Here is a 17810-nt window from a genome sequence, read left to right on the forward strand (position 1 = left end):
GATAGAAACATCAATGATGAGAACCATTGATCAGATGCTTCCTGCACGCCCAATACTCGGGATCAAGCCTGCAACCCAGGCATATGCCCTGACTGGGAATCCAACTATGACTGCCTGGTTCATAGGTCGATGCTCAACCACTAAGCCATACCAGCCAGGCTGACGAGAAGACTCTTGATTGGAATCTTGAATAGGTTTACTTATAATTTGCCAGAAACAGGGTTAAAGTGGTACAAGCAAAGGAATTGTGCTTGCAGAGCTGCTAATCAGAAAAACAGGTGAGCCTGGAAATCTCTAAGTGGCTCAGTATGGCTGTATGGCTAATGATTAGGAAGAGGGCACTTTCTAGAGATTAAATCAGAGAGGAAAAGTAGAAACTGGATCATGAAAGTTTATTTTTTTCAAACCATATTAAGAAGTCTGAAATTTATTTACTTGACCTATGCCCGTGGTCGGCAAACTGCAGCTCGCGAGCCACATGCGGCTCTTTGGCCCCTTGAGTGTGGCTCTTCCACAAAATACCACAGCCTGGGCGAGTCTATTTTGAAGAAGTGGCGTTAGAAGAAGTTTAAGTTTAAAAAATTTGACTCTCAAAAGAAATTTCAATTGTTGTACTGTTGATATTTGGCTCTGTTGACTAATGAGTTTGCCGACCATTGACCTATGCTATAACGTTAGCCCGTGCTACTGTTGCTTTAAAATTTTGACTCACTTTTTGTCAAACAGAATGTTATTGATTAAATCACAGGTCTTAGATGTTAGTTATATCTTTATAATTTGTGTTGAAATGAACACATAAGTATCAAAATAAAATGTTCTTCCATGTACTCCTTAAAGTCACCTGTGCATAACCATAAGTGAGTACCATATTTTGAGAAACAGAATCAGAAGCAATGGAAGCCATGAAAAGATTTTAAGCAGCCAAAGAACACCATCAGGTTTGCCTTGGATAGACATTTTGGCAGTTAATCACTTTGGACTGAATGGAAACAAGTAAAGATCACACAAAAAAAGACCACAAACCGAGATACTTCCACAACAGTCAAGGTGAGCAATGGGACAATGAAGAAAGACAGGAACAGTGGGAGTGAGGGGAGGGTCTGATATAAAAACACGCAGGAGATAGAATTGACTAATAGTAATGACTGGGAAAAGGAAGGAGCTGGGGACAAACTCCAGGGTTCTAGAATGGGCAGCGCAGCAGATAACTGTCTATGCACCAGGACAGTAAATGGAGAGAAAGTCGATTGGGAGAGCAGGGCAGGGTTGAAAGGAAAATGATTATTTTGGCCTGCAACATGCTGCATTTGAAGTGTTTGTGGAACACTCATGTAAGTGCTTGAATGCCTGAGTGTGGGGCTTGGGGCGTCTCGAGAGCAGTGCTGCCCAGTAGAAATATACAGTGAGCCACCATGTAAATGTTCAAGTGGCCATGTTTAAAAAAGGTAAAAAGATGCAGATGGAAAGAAAAAAAAAGACATAAATGAAATCAATAATGTATTTTATATAATCCAACATATCTAAAATATTACACTTCAAGATGAATCAATATAAATGCTATTGAGATAATTTTTTTTTACGTCTTCATAATCCAGTGCATTTTTTTCCACTGAGAGAACATCTCAGTTGACACTCTAAGCATTTGGTAGCCACCTGTGGGGAGTGGCTTACCGTATTTATTGGACAGCATGGCTCCAGAAGAAAGAGCATGAGGAAGTCAAAGACAACCTGACGAACATCAGTGCTGGGGTGTGTGAGTAGGAGTGAGACACTTAAAGAGGACATATCAAAACAGATTAAGATGTAGCCAAAAAGGGTAGAGGGAGAATGAGAGAAGAGCTAACATCAAACCAGAGAATTTCACAAAGAGGACACAGAATGGCCTCGAGTGTTGCCAGGGAAAGTCCTCTGGGTTAGGCACTTGGGCTCCAAGGAGACTTAGCCCAGTTTAAATCCTGGCTTGGCTGCTTATAGCCGGGTGCTGTGGCAGAGGCTGCTGACACTGTGGATGCCTGGTCCACCTCTGAGTTCACCTGAAGCTTTGGGAACCGGTTCCAGCCCACTGACAGCATCCCACTTCCATCAGCTGCCTTTCTGGTATGCAGGGCTGCTCCACTGGCCAGGAAGTCTGTCTCCCCTAGTCCTGTGAAAGACAGGGGCAATCCTCAGCCACAGAAGGAGGGGTCAATGGATCAACACCTCCACCTCCTTGGCTGCCAATGGTACGATTTTAAGGGAGTGTATATGTTTTCTCTGCTGCTGTGAAAAATGACCACACACTCTGTGGTTTGAAACAACACACGTTTATGATCTGACAGTTTTGTGAACCCACAGACTGGCATGGGTCTCATCAGCTAGATCAAGGTGCCAGCAGGATGCATTCCGTTCTGGAAGCTCTAGAGGAAAAGTTTGTTTCCTCACCTTTTCCAGCTTCCAGAAGGCTCCTGTTTTCCCTCATTTGTGGCCCCTTCTTCCATCTTCATAGCCAGCAACATTGGGCTGAATCCTTCTCACACCACCATCTCTCTGGTTCTCTTTCGACTCCATCTTTCACTAAGAAGGACCCTTGTGATTACATTGGGTCCTCCCAGATAGTCTAGGACAGTGGTCGGCAAACTCATTAGCCAACAGAGCCAAATATCAACAGTACAACGATTGAAATTTCTTTTGAGAGCCAAATTTTTTAAACTTAAACTTCTTCTAACGCCACTTCTTCCAAATAGACTCGCCCAGGCCGTGGTATTTTGTGGAAGAGCCACACTCAAGGGGCCAAAGAGCCGCTTGTGGCTCGCAAGCCGCAGTTTGCCGACCACGGTTCTAGGATAATCTCTTTTAATTAAACAATTAGCAAACTTAATTGCACGTGCAACCTGAATTCCTCTTTACTTTGTAACATAAGATGTTCACAGGTTCCAGAAATTGGGACATAGACATCTTTTGGGGGTGGGGGTGGGGGGTGGGGGTGGGGATGGAGTGTGGTGGCGTTATTCTGCCCATCAAAGGGGGTTCCATACAGTTTCTCGGAGGTGCCAACTGAACCCTGCTGCCCACAGAAGAAACCCACTCATTTACCTTCTTTCTGGCTTTCTCCCTCCCTATCTCATTTTGTCCACTTCTTGACTTGTGCTTCCTGAGATCACCTCCCAAATAAACTCCCTTCCCCTAAAACCTCATCTCAAGATGTGCCTTGGAGGGACCCAAAGTAGTGATAGAGTAACATTGGGTAAGTTACTCAGTCTAAGCCTTAGTTCCCTCCACCACGAAAGTAAAATACGTAATAGTATTTTATCTTATCCTGAGGCTGTTGGGAGGATTCTGAGATGACCTTCATAAAACACTGTGGGGTGCATCGTACGTCAAGACGTTGGCTATTGTTGGAGGGGTGGCCGCTGGAGCACAGCAGGCACCAGACGTAAACAGACAGAGGTGGTCTTCCCTCCGTGACACTGGCCCTGATGACCGGAGAGGGCTGGGCTGGGGCCAGGGTGGGAAAACTGCAGGGTCTCCTCTGAGACCATCCATCTTCTACTCGAGGTGCATCTGCTACTGAGGGCAGTAAAGTGTGGTACAGACTTTGGGAGAATAATGAACACCAGGAATACGTACCTAAAGATGTTTGAGCTTCCAGAAAGGTCCAGTTGGCCTGAAGGCTGACGGGGGCAAGGACTGAGAGAAGCTCTCGGGAATGAGCATTTTCTGATGATGCTAGCCTCTGACTCAGCAGGGACCAGCTTCCTGCTCGTCCAGCTATTCCATTTGTGAAATCTCCGCTGGGTCCCATCCAAGGTCTCACTGTCTCCCCCTCCCCTCCTCCCCCACTCTCCACTGGTTAATCTCACCTTTTTCCAGGCATCAAATACATTTACATGTTGATGGTACCTACATTTGCATCTCAAATACAGAGCACACACCCCCACCCCCCCCCCCAACTTATTTTACCAATTGCCTTATGCCTAGACTATCTGGCAGGCACCTGAAACAACATTTCCAAAGCTGAACTCACCCCAAAACTTGTTTGCCTTCCAACAGTTCCTGTTTCAATTAGTAGCATCAATAACCACCCAGTCTTCGAAAAATAGAAATCTAAGGGTCATCTTTTTTTTAAATATATTTTATTGATTTTTTACAGAGAGGAAAGGAGAGGGGTAGAGAGCCAGAAACATCGATGAGAGAGAAACATCGATTCAGCTGTCTCCTGCACACTCCCCACTGGGGATGTGCCCGCAACCAAGGTACATGCCCTTGACCGGAATCGAACCTGGGACCCTTCAGTCCGCAGGCCGACGCTCTATCCACTGAGCCAAACCGGTTAGGGCCTAAGGGTCATCTTATGCTCCATCCTCCAACTACACATGAAATCCCTTCAAATCCCCTCCCTTTTCTGCATTCCTGCTGCTTCAGTTCAAATACCCTGGACTGCATGCTTGACTAGTAAGTACCATTACCTCCTCATTAGAGATGTGGCCCCATTTTCCCCTCTGGGAGAGGGCATCCTCCCAGATGTGATACAACCTTCTTATAAACTAAACTTGTAAAATAGAAATCTGACAAACTCTGCTGACTGCGGCCTAAAAGCCGAACTCCTCAGCATGACACATGCATCTTCACATGGAGCCCTAATCACCTCTGTTGCCATCACCTTCCCTAATCCCAGATTCCTGTTTTTCTAGTGTGACTTTTTTTTTTTTTGGTTGTGCTTTTTTTTTTTTTTTTGCTAAAAACCAAACAAAACTAAAACCCCACAAATACCTCACAAAATCAATTTTGAAAGGGAGGGGACCAGGACAGAAAGATACCTGTATTCTCCTGCCCTGATTCTGGAGTGGTGCCTGGGGATTGTGTATATCTGAGACTTCACGGGTGATCCAGGTGTGTCAACCACAGGGTTATGCCATTCATACACAGGTCCTACCAATCACATCCGAGAACCCAGAGAAAGGACACAAAAAAGAGGAGCCTGTTTCTTAAGTTGACACCCGCATCACTTCCGCACCCTCCCCTGGATGAAAATCATGGGTAATTGTCAAAGCAATTTTAAGAATGAAAAGGGCATCCATCTGTAATACCTTAATCAATAAAGAAAAAAAATATAAAAAATGAAAAGGGCATCTGCGTAGCCTCCTAAACATTCCCGCCCCAAAATACATTCGGAAAATGCTGAGCCAACCACGCTGGAAGTTTGGTCCGCCACACGCCTTGGTTTTAAGGGAAGCCCTAAAATATAGAGTCTGAACCCACTGTGCTTGGTTTTAGTCAGCAATGCAATGAAGTCGAAAACGTGGAGAAGTTAACTTCACAGCCTGAAGCTCTCCTGTCGCTGTTAACTCACACACACACACACACACACACACACACACACACACACACACACAGTATGAGCCTGCCATGTTTACTTGGATGTGTGAAGAGCAAACAGTATAACCGGGGAACCTTAAGCTCCGATTTCCTCCCGCCACATGACAAGTTCAGGAAACTCTGCAGGACGCTTACACATTCGCTAAGGCTCCCGCTAACACCTGGGCCAGGCTAAACAATAGGAGGGAGAGCCCACGAAGTCGCTGGCCATCCAGCACGCCGTTGGCGATTTTCAGCCCTTCGTCTCGGCAGAGGCGCCTTCTCCTCTGCTCCCACTCTTTTTTCAAATCGTTTCCACGGTCATTGTCTTCCAGCGCCACGCGACGTGCGCGCGCGGGGAGCCGACCCAGCGTCCCACCGCCCCGCGCAGCGCGGCGGAGCCCCGCCAGGTTTTGGGAAACGTGCCGAGCCCTTTCCGCGGGTCGCAGAAAAGTCGGTGGCCTGGGCGCCAAAGGCTGCACTGCTGCCAGTGCAAGTCGCAACTTTTGAAACCAATCCTCTTTTGCATCATGCAACGGATGCCACCGCTCCTCGCCTTTGCAACCCCCCACCCCTCCCCCGAGACCAATCATTGCCGCGCTCCGGCCTGCACGGCGCCCCCGCCCCCTTCCCGGGCCGCACGCAGCCACGGAGCCGCTCCGGCCGCGGCCCGCCGCCTCTTAAAGGGAGGTAGACGGCCCTTAAAGGCCCCTTGGGGCGGCGCACGGCGGAGCGCGGCGGCCCCGTTCCCGGCAGGGGCCCGCGGAGCCGGGCCGAGCCTTCGCGGCGCCCAGCGCGGCCCGGACTCTCCCGCCCTCCGCCGGGAGCGGCATTTTTATTCAGGCGACGCTTAAGGGAGCTCGGCGCGCCCGGTGCATTGTGGGAGCGGCGGCGGCCCGTTTTCGGGAGGAGGCGGAGGGCGCAAAGCGAACCGGTAAGTGCCCGGCTCGGGGAGGGGGGGGCGCGACACCAGGCTTAAAGGGGAATATTGGTCCGCAGGCCCCGGGCGGCCGTGCGGATCCCCCTCCGGGCCGCCCGGGCTGTCGGGAGCCGTGCACGGCGGCGCGCGCGAGCGCTGCCTGCAGAGGGGCCGAGCCAGGGCTTGGTGGGGCCGCTTTAAAAAAGAAGCACCGCCCGCGCCGCCGCCGCAGCCGCCGCGCGGGGCCGGGGAAGGAGGGAGGGAAAGAGGGCGGGGGAGGAGTGGAGGGGGAGGGCGGCGGCGGCGACGCAGGGGTTAATTTTTTCGCCCGCCGACATTTTTGTGCGGCGGCGGCGGCGGCCCGCGCGCGCGGCGGGAGAACCTAGGCCGGTCCCCTGGCGCGGCGCCTCCCCGCCCCCCCCCCCCCCCCGCGTGCGCCCTCCGGCCTGCGGCCGCCGACTTCACCGGGGCGCCCCGGCCGGGCGCGGGCCGGCCCGCGGGCCGGGGTCCCGCCGCGCGCGCTCCGCCGTGGCCAGGGGGCCGCGCGCGGTTCCCGCCGTCGCCGCGGTTGGGAGGACGGGCGTGCGGGCATGGCCCAGCCCGCGGCACCGCGCTGCCTCCCCCGGCCGCGGCCAGCCCGCCGCGCCGCACAAAGAGCCCAGGCCCGGTTGGCCTTGACAAGCAACAGCCTGCGATCCCAGGTGTCCCGGAGTCCCGTGCCCCGCGCTCCGGCGGCGTCGATGTGTGTTTCGTGGCGAGCGCCCGGTCGGTGCGCCCACGTCGCCGTGCCCCCTCCTTTGTTGGTGTCCTGGGCTTAGGGGCCTGGAGGCAGGTAGGTGTCGGGCGGGCGGGGGCCGCACCCTCTCACCCGCACTCGCTGTGCTCCCTCAGCCGTGCCGCACGCCCGCCTCGCCGTCTAGTTCCCAGAAATGTAAACGTGTCCCGGGAAGGAAAGAGTTAACCGTGACTTTAAATATTCATGGTATTGTTTTAAAGGTGTAAACAGGCGGCTTTGGGGTTGGACATATGCACATTCCCTCTCCCCCCGCAGCCTCCATCGATTGCTGATTTTCCCAAGCAGCCCGCCTTCCTCCTGCCCTCCCCAAAATACAGGAATGTGTCTCTTTAAGGTTCTGGTGTGAGTGTGACGGGTGTCCCTAGCGCCATTTGGAACTTTAAAACTCCCGAGTACCTTATGGGCTTGTGGTGTTGTAGACTTTTCCCACTTTAAAAATCTTGCAAGGTATAAATCATGTGTTAAAGGAACTTGAGTCCCCCAAATTCCAAATTCCTGCCCCCGCCCGTTTTTTTTTTTTTTTTCTTTGAATGGGGATTAGAGTAGGAAAATAACTGGATGCCTCGTGAGTTGGTTTTTTTGTTGTTCTTGGTAGGCGTGTGGCTGTGTTAAACGCGAGGCATTTTTGAGAGGAAAGGACTTGTTTTTGTTCCAGACTCTTCCAAGTCAGCGTGCTGTTGGACTTTTCCAACTCAAATGGCTTCAAAATTCCATCTCGGCCGCTTGCTTTTTGCCCTCCTGCCGTCCTCCTCTGGACAGGCTGTGTTCCTGGAAAGTTGCACAGCTGTAGCTTTCAGACCACACTTCTTGCTCACCCAAATAGGTTTTTGTAAAGACGGGTTTGGATTACAGCCCAAACTCGGTCTCTGTGAGATTTATTTAAATGTGATGTCCTTCCCAGGGGGTTGAAAACTCTATAAATGGGAATTGTGTTCTTGATCATACACTTTATAAGGGAAACTGACCCTGTAACTTGGGGTGTCTGTAATTCTATGCCCAATAAAATATCAGTCCGGAGGTTTGAGAACACATGTGAGCTTTTGGTTTAGCCCCAAAGGTTTCAAACTCGGGCGTGCTTGTTCCAGAAACTTCCAATGGTACCAAGCACTAGTGATTTAGTACAGCTTAAGTTATCAGTTTAGTTCTGCAGTGAAAATATGCAGTAGCATATTTTGTCAGTGATGTGTGTGTACAGGTTTGTTGGGCAGATGTTTGCTTTCTAGGAACTAGCACTGCATTAAAACTTTACGCCACTCTTCAACCTTGTTGTGTTCAACAGCCATTCCAGTTTTCAAGTTGTGTTCTTTAGTGAGATGACCTATTCGTTTTGTATACTTCTGGCTCAATTTTCTAAAATTGAATTTAGCATCATGAAGAATTTCATCAAATGCCTTTTCATCAGTGTCCTTTTCCTGCAAAGTATTTAGTAGGTGCTTTATTTTTCTATGTGATATAGCAAAGATATCAGAAAAGTTTTCCAGAAAAGTCTCTTTAGCAGAACATCTAATTTCTAAATCACAGTGCTTCTGGGTTGACAGATGAAGTGACTAGATGTTTTCTCATAATGCTTCCCACTAGAAGCATTTGTGACTTTTCAAGATGGCACTGTGTCATGTTAACCAGCTGGCCTAGTTCCGTCTTCAGAGGGGGTCTTGCTGCCCCTCAGAGCCACAAACATCAGATCTTATGTAGAAGACTAGAGGCCCAGTGCATGAAATATGTGCACCGGTAGGGTCCCTAGTGGCTGCCAGCTGCTGGCCAGGGCCTCCCTTCATTCCACGCCACCCCCTGGTGGTCAGTGCACATCATAGCAAGCGATAGAAATCCTGGTCAGTCAAACTCCCGAGGGGACACTTTGCATGTTAGGCTTTTATATATATAGATGCTTGTGATGGTATAGTCACTTTAAAAATTTGGTTTATGCCTCACAGTGACTGAACTGTTATAGCCTCAGATCATCCTTTCCCAGTGGTCTTATTGATTATAGTCCTTTTCACATTTACTTTTCACTTTCATGTATTCACTTGATTCTTGGCAGATACTAGTGAGAAACCTTTTAATGGTGTCTGTGTTTTGATGATACTCAGGTCTATCTGTGAAGAAACCAGTGGACTAAAAGAGGGAGGAGAGGAGCCCAGCTGTGAGGTGTGTACGCCCAAGAACCATGTCTACACGGGAGTCTTTTAACCCGGAAAGTTATGAATTGGATAAGAGCTTCCGATTAACAAGATTTACTGAACTGAAGGGCACTGGCTGCAAAGTGCCCCAAGATGTCCTGCAGAAATTGCTGGAATCCTTACAAGAGAACCACTTCCAAGAAGATGAGCAGTTCCTGGGAGCAGTTATGCCAAGGCTTGGTATGTGAACCATTGTTTCTCTATTTCTCTGAGTAAAGCATCTTGGCTGCAGTATAGTCAGAGTAAAAAACCAGACGTCTCTTCTTCCATGTTGCCTTTAAAAAAAATTCTGAGGAAGTTTCAGAGGCCCTAGCTGGTTTGGCTTAGTAGATAAAGCATCAGCCTACAGACTGAAGGGTCCCTGGTTTGACTCCAGACATGGGCACATGCCCAGGTTGTGGGCTTGATCCCTAGTAGGACATGGAGGCAGCCAATCAATGATTCTCTCTTATTGATGTTTCTCTCTCTCTCTCTTCCTCCCTGAAATCAATAAAAATAAACTTTAAACAAAAAAAGAAAGAAAAGAAAGACTCAAAGGATGAAGCAATAGTAACTTACATTATTATAATTTTTGGAGGAGGAAGTACTTGAAAATCATCAAGAAATGTGCCTTAACCATTTATAAACTATTAAGTACATGATTGAGACATATTACAGTAAAAGCATTTTTTATTAAATTGATTTTTCTGGTTAGCTGAGGATTAAGCAGAAACTCCTTGATGCCTTTATCCTAAACTTTCCCTTAAAATGCTTGCATTCTCTTCATTGCCTTAGGAAAGGAGGCGCTTAAGTATCATTGTAAATTGAGAGTTTTGACTGGGTTGCGGGGCGGGGTTGGGGTATTTCTCCTCAATATGCATTGCTTGAAAAGTCCCTGCAGGCAGGAGGGAGAAGAAAGCTGTCCCAGACACAGAGGGGAAGAAGACAGGCCTGAATCTTTTCTTGACCCCAGATGTCATCTGGAATTGAGAGCCATGTTGTTTTCTTCACTGAATTCCCAATGTCATCAGTGGTTTGCCTTTTCCCAAACGTAGGTCTCAGAAAGAAATTCTGAGTTATTGGGATATTGTTTGTTAGCTTTTGTTGTGTGGTTTGTCAGTACATGGTGCAAGGCTGATCACTTTGCCATTTGAATGCTTGGCGTGTATTCTGGGAATCTGGATGTTTTGTAGTTCGAGTGTGTGACTTGATCAGCTTTCTTATTTTCTTACCATCTTTATTTATTTATTTTATTTTTTTGGTTAATCCTCACCTGAGAATATTTTTTCCATTGGTTTTTCAGAGAGGGAGAGAGAAACATTGATGTGAGAAAGAGGCATATCGATTGGTTGCCTCCGGCACTTGCCCTGGAGACAGGGAGCAAACCACAATTCAGGTACTTGCCCTTGACTGGAATCAAACCTGAGACCCTTCGGGCCGCAGTCTGCTGCTCTAACCACTGACAAACACCGGCTAGGGCTTGGTCAACTTTCTTTTTTATTTTATTTTTTTAAAGCTTCTGAGAGGCCAAGTTAAATGAAGTCTTGAGGAGAGATATTTGCACAGTGTTCTTACTGCATTTTACATATTTTTATTGATTTTGAGAGAGAGAGGGAGGAGGAGAGAGAGAAATATTGATGCGAGAGCAACGTATCAACCAGCTGCCTCTTGCACGCCCCCTACTTGAGGATGAAGCATGCAACCCGGGCAGGTGCCCTCACCGGGAATCAAACTGGCCATCCAACCAACTGAGCCACAACGCCCAGGGCTGATCAGCTTTCTTACATAAGGTCGTGTGTGTGTGTGTGTGTGTGTGTGTGTGTGTGTGTGTGTGTGTGTGTGTTTTAGATATATTTTTATTGATTTCAGAGAGGAAGGGAGAGGGAGAGAGAGAAATATCAATGACCAGAGAAAACCATCATTCAGCTGCCCTGTGCACGCCTCCCCACTGGGGTTCGAGCCCCTAAACGGATCACGCGTCCTTGACCGAAATCACACCCAGAACCCTCCAGTCCACAGGCCGACACTATCCACTGAGCAACCCAGCCAGGGCCTTACATAAGGTTTTTATTTTCCTTATTTTCACCCATTATCATATTGTGAGTACAACACTGGTTTCAACCGAGGGTACTCCTTTCTTCCCTAATATACAAAATAGATAAAAGCAGAGTGACTTTGATTAGGAGAGAGGAAAGCTCACAGCCCAAACTCTAGGGTCCTCAGGACTCCCAGGAGCTCAGTTTGAAACATCCTCATCTAGCTGATGTCTGAGTGTGTAGAAATACCACATGAATGAATTGGATTGGATAATAGCTTACTTGACAAGAAGTAAGAATACAAATAGTTCCTAATTTATGACGGTTCATTTCATGACTTTTTAACTTTATGATGGTACAAAAGCAGTACACATTCAAGTAGAAACTGTACTTGGAATTTTTAATTCCAATCTTTTCAAAACCAGGCTAGCGATATGCTGTATGATGCTCTCTCTTGATGCTAGGCAGTGAGCCACAGCCACGGTCAGCCAGGATATCACACAGGGACACAACTGATACTCTACATTGTATTCATTGTGTATGTTCTAAGCATGTTTAAGGTAGGCTAGGCTAAGCTATGATGTTCGGCATTTTGACAGGATGTTTTCAAGTTACAATGGGTTTATTGGGATGTAGCACCATCATAAGTTGAGAAGCATCTGTATACTGAAAAAACTCTTAAATAACTTTGTTAAGAAAAATAAGTTGCCGAATGGGGCAAAAACAATGCAATTAAAAACCTTGTGGATAAAGTAATAATTTCTTTTTATAACTTCCCTCTGTTGATCTTATTGAGCACTTGGGCGTGCCGTGCTCCGTTAAGTGCTTTGATAATGGGTAGGGGTAGGATCATTTGCTCCTTTCAGCAGCCTCATGATGCTTGGCCAGGGTCCAGATCCGGAATCCACATCTTCCCATTCCTCTGCCCTCTGTCATCTGGTTTCTAAGTCCAAACGTGTTCAAAGTGGTCAGAGGAGCTGCACCATCTATAATCCTTAGCAGCGGCAAAAGGGGCAGATGTCACCAGCAAGGGAAGAGGCAGGGAAAAGAACACAAAGGCAATGGGCTTTGGTCACATAGGGATTTTGAGAAGTAAATTAAAGCAATTGAGTACAGAGTGGTATATCTTGATGGCATAACTTTACTTTGGAATCATATCTAGATTTATATCCTGACACAGTCACTTACTAGTCACTAATGTTACTCTGCATGTTTTTAATCCTCCTGATGCCTCAGTTTCCTGATCTATACAATGGGATAGTAAATTACTGTACCAGAACTTGTTTGTACATGCACCATGTATTATATATATAATTTACATATGTATGTTTATGAATTAATGTATGTATGAATGTTTGTCTATAAATTCATCCACACAAATATGCTTATTTGTTTTTAAATTTTTTCCTAAAAGTGGTCATATTTCCTGTATTCTAAGATGCTATTAATTGAAGGACAAACCATACATTGTTGTTAAATGTATGCATACTAGATGTATTCTAACTAAAGAAATGTTAAAATAAGTGTATCTGAGAACTTGGTACATCTATTGTCTGGTACTTAAGAGCTGTCAAGTATTCATGCCTGGTGATGGTATGATGATTTGGGTTTTCTTGATGGATGTTTTCAGTCTTGCTGAAAAACTAGAATTCTCCGTTCCCCACTGATAATTGAACATACACTGCTCAGATTGGTACTTGAGAACCTTCCTCCACTCCTGGCATTTCCCTTTGTTCCCACTTGCCCTCATCCTGAATTGTCCCTCTCTCTTTCACCTTGATATTCTGTCTAGTTCTTTCAGGCCCATCTCAGGCTCACACTTTCTTCCTTCCTTGAATTTGATAGGTGATTTGTAAACCAATTACTATGGGCCAGTACTGTCTGAAAGAAACATGTAAACTATATGTGTAATTTTAAATTTTCTAGTAGTCACATTTAAAACAAAACAAAACAGAATTATGTGAAATTCATTTTGATATATTTCATTCAATCATATAAAATATTATTTCAACAATTAATATAAAACATGAGATTTGGGGTTTTTGGTACTAAGTGTGTAAAATCTGATAAGTATTTTACACTTCCTATGCATCTCTATTTGGAATAAACACATTTCACATGCACCATGACCACATGTAGTTAGTAGCTTATGAAAGAAGAAATGGGGATAATGTGAACTTCTATTCAGCCCTCGGAAAATGCTCATGAGTCATCAGTTAAAATGCTCTGATGCTAGTTATAAATAGAAATTTAAAACTTTACAAATCAAATATATGTAATTCAAATTTAAGATTACTGAAATTAGAAACATTTAAAGCTGACATTCAGCGACTTTTTAAAAAATAATGTAAATTCTGTAATGCTTTGAATAGATTATATCTTTATTTTCTGTGGGGGTTTTTTGTTTGTTTTTTTTAATATATTTTTATTGAGTTCAGAGAGGAAGGCAGAGGGAAAAAGATTGAAACATCAATGATGAGAGAGAATCATTGATCAGCTGCCTCCTGCACATCCCCTACTGGGGATCGAGCCCCCAACCTGAGCATGTGCCCTTGAGCGGAATCAAACCTGGGATCCTTTAGTCCGCAGGCTGACACTCTATCCACTGAGCCAAACCGTCTAGGGCTCAGTGACTGTTTTTAGTGTCTCTTTCTGTAGTCCTGTAGTTTATGTGAAAACTTAAAAAATCTATACTAATTTCTAAAATAAATAGTCATACACTCGGAATAACCAGGTAGAATGATCAGTGTAGGGATAATCAATATGTTAAATGTGATTCTTGCTCTATTTCCACTTAAATGCTAAAGAACAGTTGTTAAATGAAATTTCTGAGAGTCTATACATATATACGCTTTAAATGAGTCATTGCACACATTCTTGTCTAATACATACGAAAACCAGTCGCTGGGAAAGTGGGTTCCATTGTCACATATTTGTGAGACTTGCCATTCTAAAACTAAACTCTATTTCCTAACAATCTCCCACCAAGAGTTTGTTGTCTGGTGTAGTGGGGGGAAAAATCAGTCTGTCTTCACAGTGTTTGTGACTTTTTAATAAACTTGATTTTATTTTGCATTAGTAATGATGGACCAAGACCTGGGGAAAAAAAGGTGCCCCTCTATCCTGGGCTCTGTTAGGTATATTGCTGTGGTGGTGCTGAGATAGTTGTGCTTCAGCATTTTACTTATGGAAAATATGAATGGTACATAAGTCCTGGTTTCATTTGGTTCAATGTGATTTATTCTTGTTTCCTTTGGAATTCTGAGTTGAGAGGGTGGCATCCCCTTGCTTCCTTTTGTACTTCATCCTGCCTTTTTCTCTGCCTTTGGTTGATGGACTGCACAGGTGAAGTCAGAGCAGGCGGTATCCTTTTGAGAGAGGTGTAGGAAAGTACTCTATTCAGCCTACTTGGTGGGAAGGCCAAATTGAATTTGTAAAATGCCTGCATTACAGATGATTTTTAAAGAAATATAATTTACAGGATCTGGTCTTAATGGTTTCTAAACTAATTTCAGGAAAAGAATTATATCTCAACCTATCAGTTATCTGTATTTTATTCTAAACTAGATGCCTGGTGCACAAATTCGTGCACATTGAAAGGAAATTAATTAGAAGAAATATTTTAGAAGCTGGGGAGGGGCCACAGGAGGGCTCCAGGGTGTGTCCAGCCCATCTTGCCCAGTCCCGATTGGCCAGACCGCAGCAGCAAGCTAACCTACCACTTGGACCGTATGCCCCCTGGTGGTCAGTGTGCATCATAGTGACTGGTTGAGCGAACAGTTGACTGACCGGTCAGACACTTAGCATATTAGGCTTTTATATATGTAGATAACAGGATGAATATACTAAATATTATACAAAGGTATAGTGTTTCAGGGCGCCAGAAGATGCTGTCATTCCACTGTGAAGAAAATTAGACAGAGGTTCAGATTGGAGGAAGCATTTCAGCTGAGCCCAGCTGCCAGGGTGAGAGGAGGGTTCTGAAGGTAAATGGAGGAAAAAGAATGACTATTTGGAAATGATGGCCACTTAAGTAAACATCACTTCAGTATGTTTAGAGGTGAGGTTAACACAGAGCAGTGCAGAAAAAAACAAACATTAATTTTTTTCATATTGAATTTACACTGGTTCTTAAAATTATATAGGTTTGAGGCATATGATTCTGTAGCACAGCATCTGTATATTGTATTATGTGTTCACCACCCTAAGACAAATCTCCTTCCATCAACATTTATCCCCTTTTTACCCTCTTCTACCTCCCTCCACCTATCTTTCCCTCTGATAATCACCATACTATGAGCTTTCTCTTTTTTTTGCTTAATCCCTTTACCTTTATCATCCAGTCCCTCAAAACCCTTTCCCTCTGAGAGCTGTTATTATATTCTCTGTATCTATAAGCCTCTTTCTATTTTGTTTGTTAGGTTATTTTGTTCATTGGATTTCAATGTAAGTAAAATTATATGGTACTTGTCTTTTTCTGACTGGCTTATTTCACTGAGCATGATATTCTTCAGGTACATCCATACTGTTGCAAAAGGTAGGATTTCCTCCTTTTTATTTTACAAGTGAGTAATGTTCCATTGTGTAAATGCCCCACAGATTTTTATCTACTCATCTGATGGGCACTTGGGCTGCTTACAAATCTTGGCTATTAAAATAATACTGCAATGAACATAGGGGTGCATATATTCTTTCAAATTAGTGTTTCTGGATTCTTTGGATATAGACTGAGTGGCCAGATTATTATGATCTCTGAACGCCTAATAATCTGGCCACTTAGTGTGTGTATATATATATAGGTGGGGTCTGGCCAACCTGGCCAGGGGGAGGGGACATGGGCAGTTGGCCGGCCTGCTGCTGGTTGAACTACTGGTTGATGGGACAATTTGCATATTAGCCTTTTATTATATAGGATGTTTAGCAACGATTTTAATAAATTGAAATACTTGTGACAGCCTTTTTAGCACATTTCCCCCACCCCCCTTCATATTATAAACTAGAGGCCCGGTGCACGAAATTTGTGCACGGAGGGGGTTGTCCCTCAGCCCAGCCTGTACCCTTTCCAATCTGGGATCCCTCTCACAATCCAGGACTGCTGGCTCCCAACTGCTTGACTGCCTGCCTTCCTGATTGCCTCTAACCGCTTCTGCCTGCCAGCCTGATCACCCCCTAACCACTCTGCTGCAGCCTGTTTGCCCCCAACTTCCCTCCTCTACTGTCCTGGTCACCCCTAACTGCCCTCTCCTGCAGGGTTGATCACCTCCAACTGCCCTCCCTTGCAGGCCAGGTCCCTCTCTACTGCCCTCCCTTGCAGGCCAGGTGCCTCCCAACTGCCCTCTCCTGCTGGCCATCTTGTGGTGGCCATCTGTGTCCACATGGGGGCAGGATCTTTGACCACATGGGGGCAGCTATATTGTGTGTTGCAGTGATGATCAATCTGCATAGTATTATTTTATTAGATAGGATAGAGGCCTGGTACAGGGGTGGGGGCCAGCTGGTTTGCCCTGAAGGGTGTCCCTGATCAGGGTGGGGTTCCCTTGGGGCATGGGGCGGCCTGAGCGAGGGGCCTGTGGTGGTTTGCAGGCCGGCTACGCCCCCTGGCTACCCAAGCAGAGGCCCTGGTATCTGGAATTTATTTTACTTCTACAATTGAAACTTTGTAGCCTGGAGCAGAGCCAAGCCTGGGGCTCCCTCCGCCGCTGGCAGCCATTTCTGTTGGGGTTATAATTGAAACTTTGTTGCCTTAAGCGGGTGGGCCCGGCCAGGGTGTGCAGAAAGCTTTGCTTCCCCTGTTGCCAGGGGCAACCCTGGCCTGCTCTCTCAAGCTCTGTTCTGCCGCCATTTCTGTTTGAATTTGTTTACCTTCTATAATTGAAACTTTGTAGCTTGAGTGGAGGCTTAGGCCTGGCAATGGCAGGCGGAAAGCTTGGCTTGCTCTGTTACCTGGGAAACCTTGCTCTCTGTGGCTGTAGCCATCTTGGTTGGGTTAATTTGTATACTCGCTCTGATTGGATAGTGGGCGTGGCTTGTGGGTGTGTCGGAGGTATGGTCAGTTTGCATATTTATCTGTTATTAGGTAGGATTTAAAAGTGACATATGTAAGGTTTCCTCTTTAAAAATGCTTTTAGGTGCTACAGTGTTTACGTACTTGCTTGGTTGGAAATGATGGATTCCTATTCTGGCTTTGTCTTCTTTTTTCTAATTGTTTTCATGTTTAACTAAAATGGGGAAGTAATATTACCATTTTATGTGTGTAATATATTTTACAGATTTTCTGTTGGGAAAAGAATAATGCCTAAAGATAAACTAAAATCAACTATAGATAAAACAACCCAAGCTCCATTTATGCTATTCTCATCTTTAAAGAAATTCTATATGGTGCCAGTCACATGATATAGTAATACAAAGGAAAGTCTGTTCAAGGCACCATTAAGGGCTAAAATTATAGCATATTGAACGTGAGTCTTCAAGTCTAACAAATTTTACTCTTCTATCTTTAGCTAGTTATGTTTCACATTTGTTTCAGCTATCCTTCTTGATAGGAAACACATTGCTGTATTGGCAGCATG

General features: G+C 45.5%; 1 protein-coding gene across 3 annotated transcripts in view; it reads left to right on the top strand.

Moving 5' to 3' along the window:
• Nucleotides 1-5954: 5954 nt before the first annotated feature.
• The window catches only part of SEPHS1 (selenophosphate synthetase 1), a 32727-nt gene continuing 20871 nt past the window's right edge, over nucleotides 5955-17810 (top strand). For 2 of the 3 annotated variants that reach the window (XM_008150430.3, XM_028158931.2), the window contains exons 1-2: nucleotides 5955-6268; nucleotides 9137-9406. In XM_008150430.3, the coding sequence (XP_008148652.1) occupies nucleotides 9214-9406 (193 nt within the window). In that variant the 5' untranslated portion in view covers nucleotides 5955-6268; nucleotides 9137-9213. Of the gene's footprint in view, nucleotides 6269-6690; nucleotides 7086-9136; nucleotides 9407-17810 lie in introns of those variants that run through there. The other variant, XM_054716562.1, reaches the window with a different exon arrangement.

Source organism: Eptesicus fuscus, chromosome 5 (assembly GCF_027574615.1).
Source record: "Eptesicus fuscus isolate TK198812 chromosome 5, DD_ASM_mEF_20220401, whole genome shotgun sequence".
Taxonomy (NCBI): domain Eukaryota; kingdom Metazoa; phylum Chordata; class Mammalia; order Chiroptera; family Vespertilionidae; genus Eptesicus; species Eptesicus fuscus.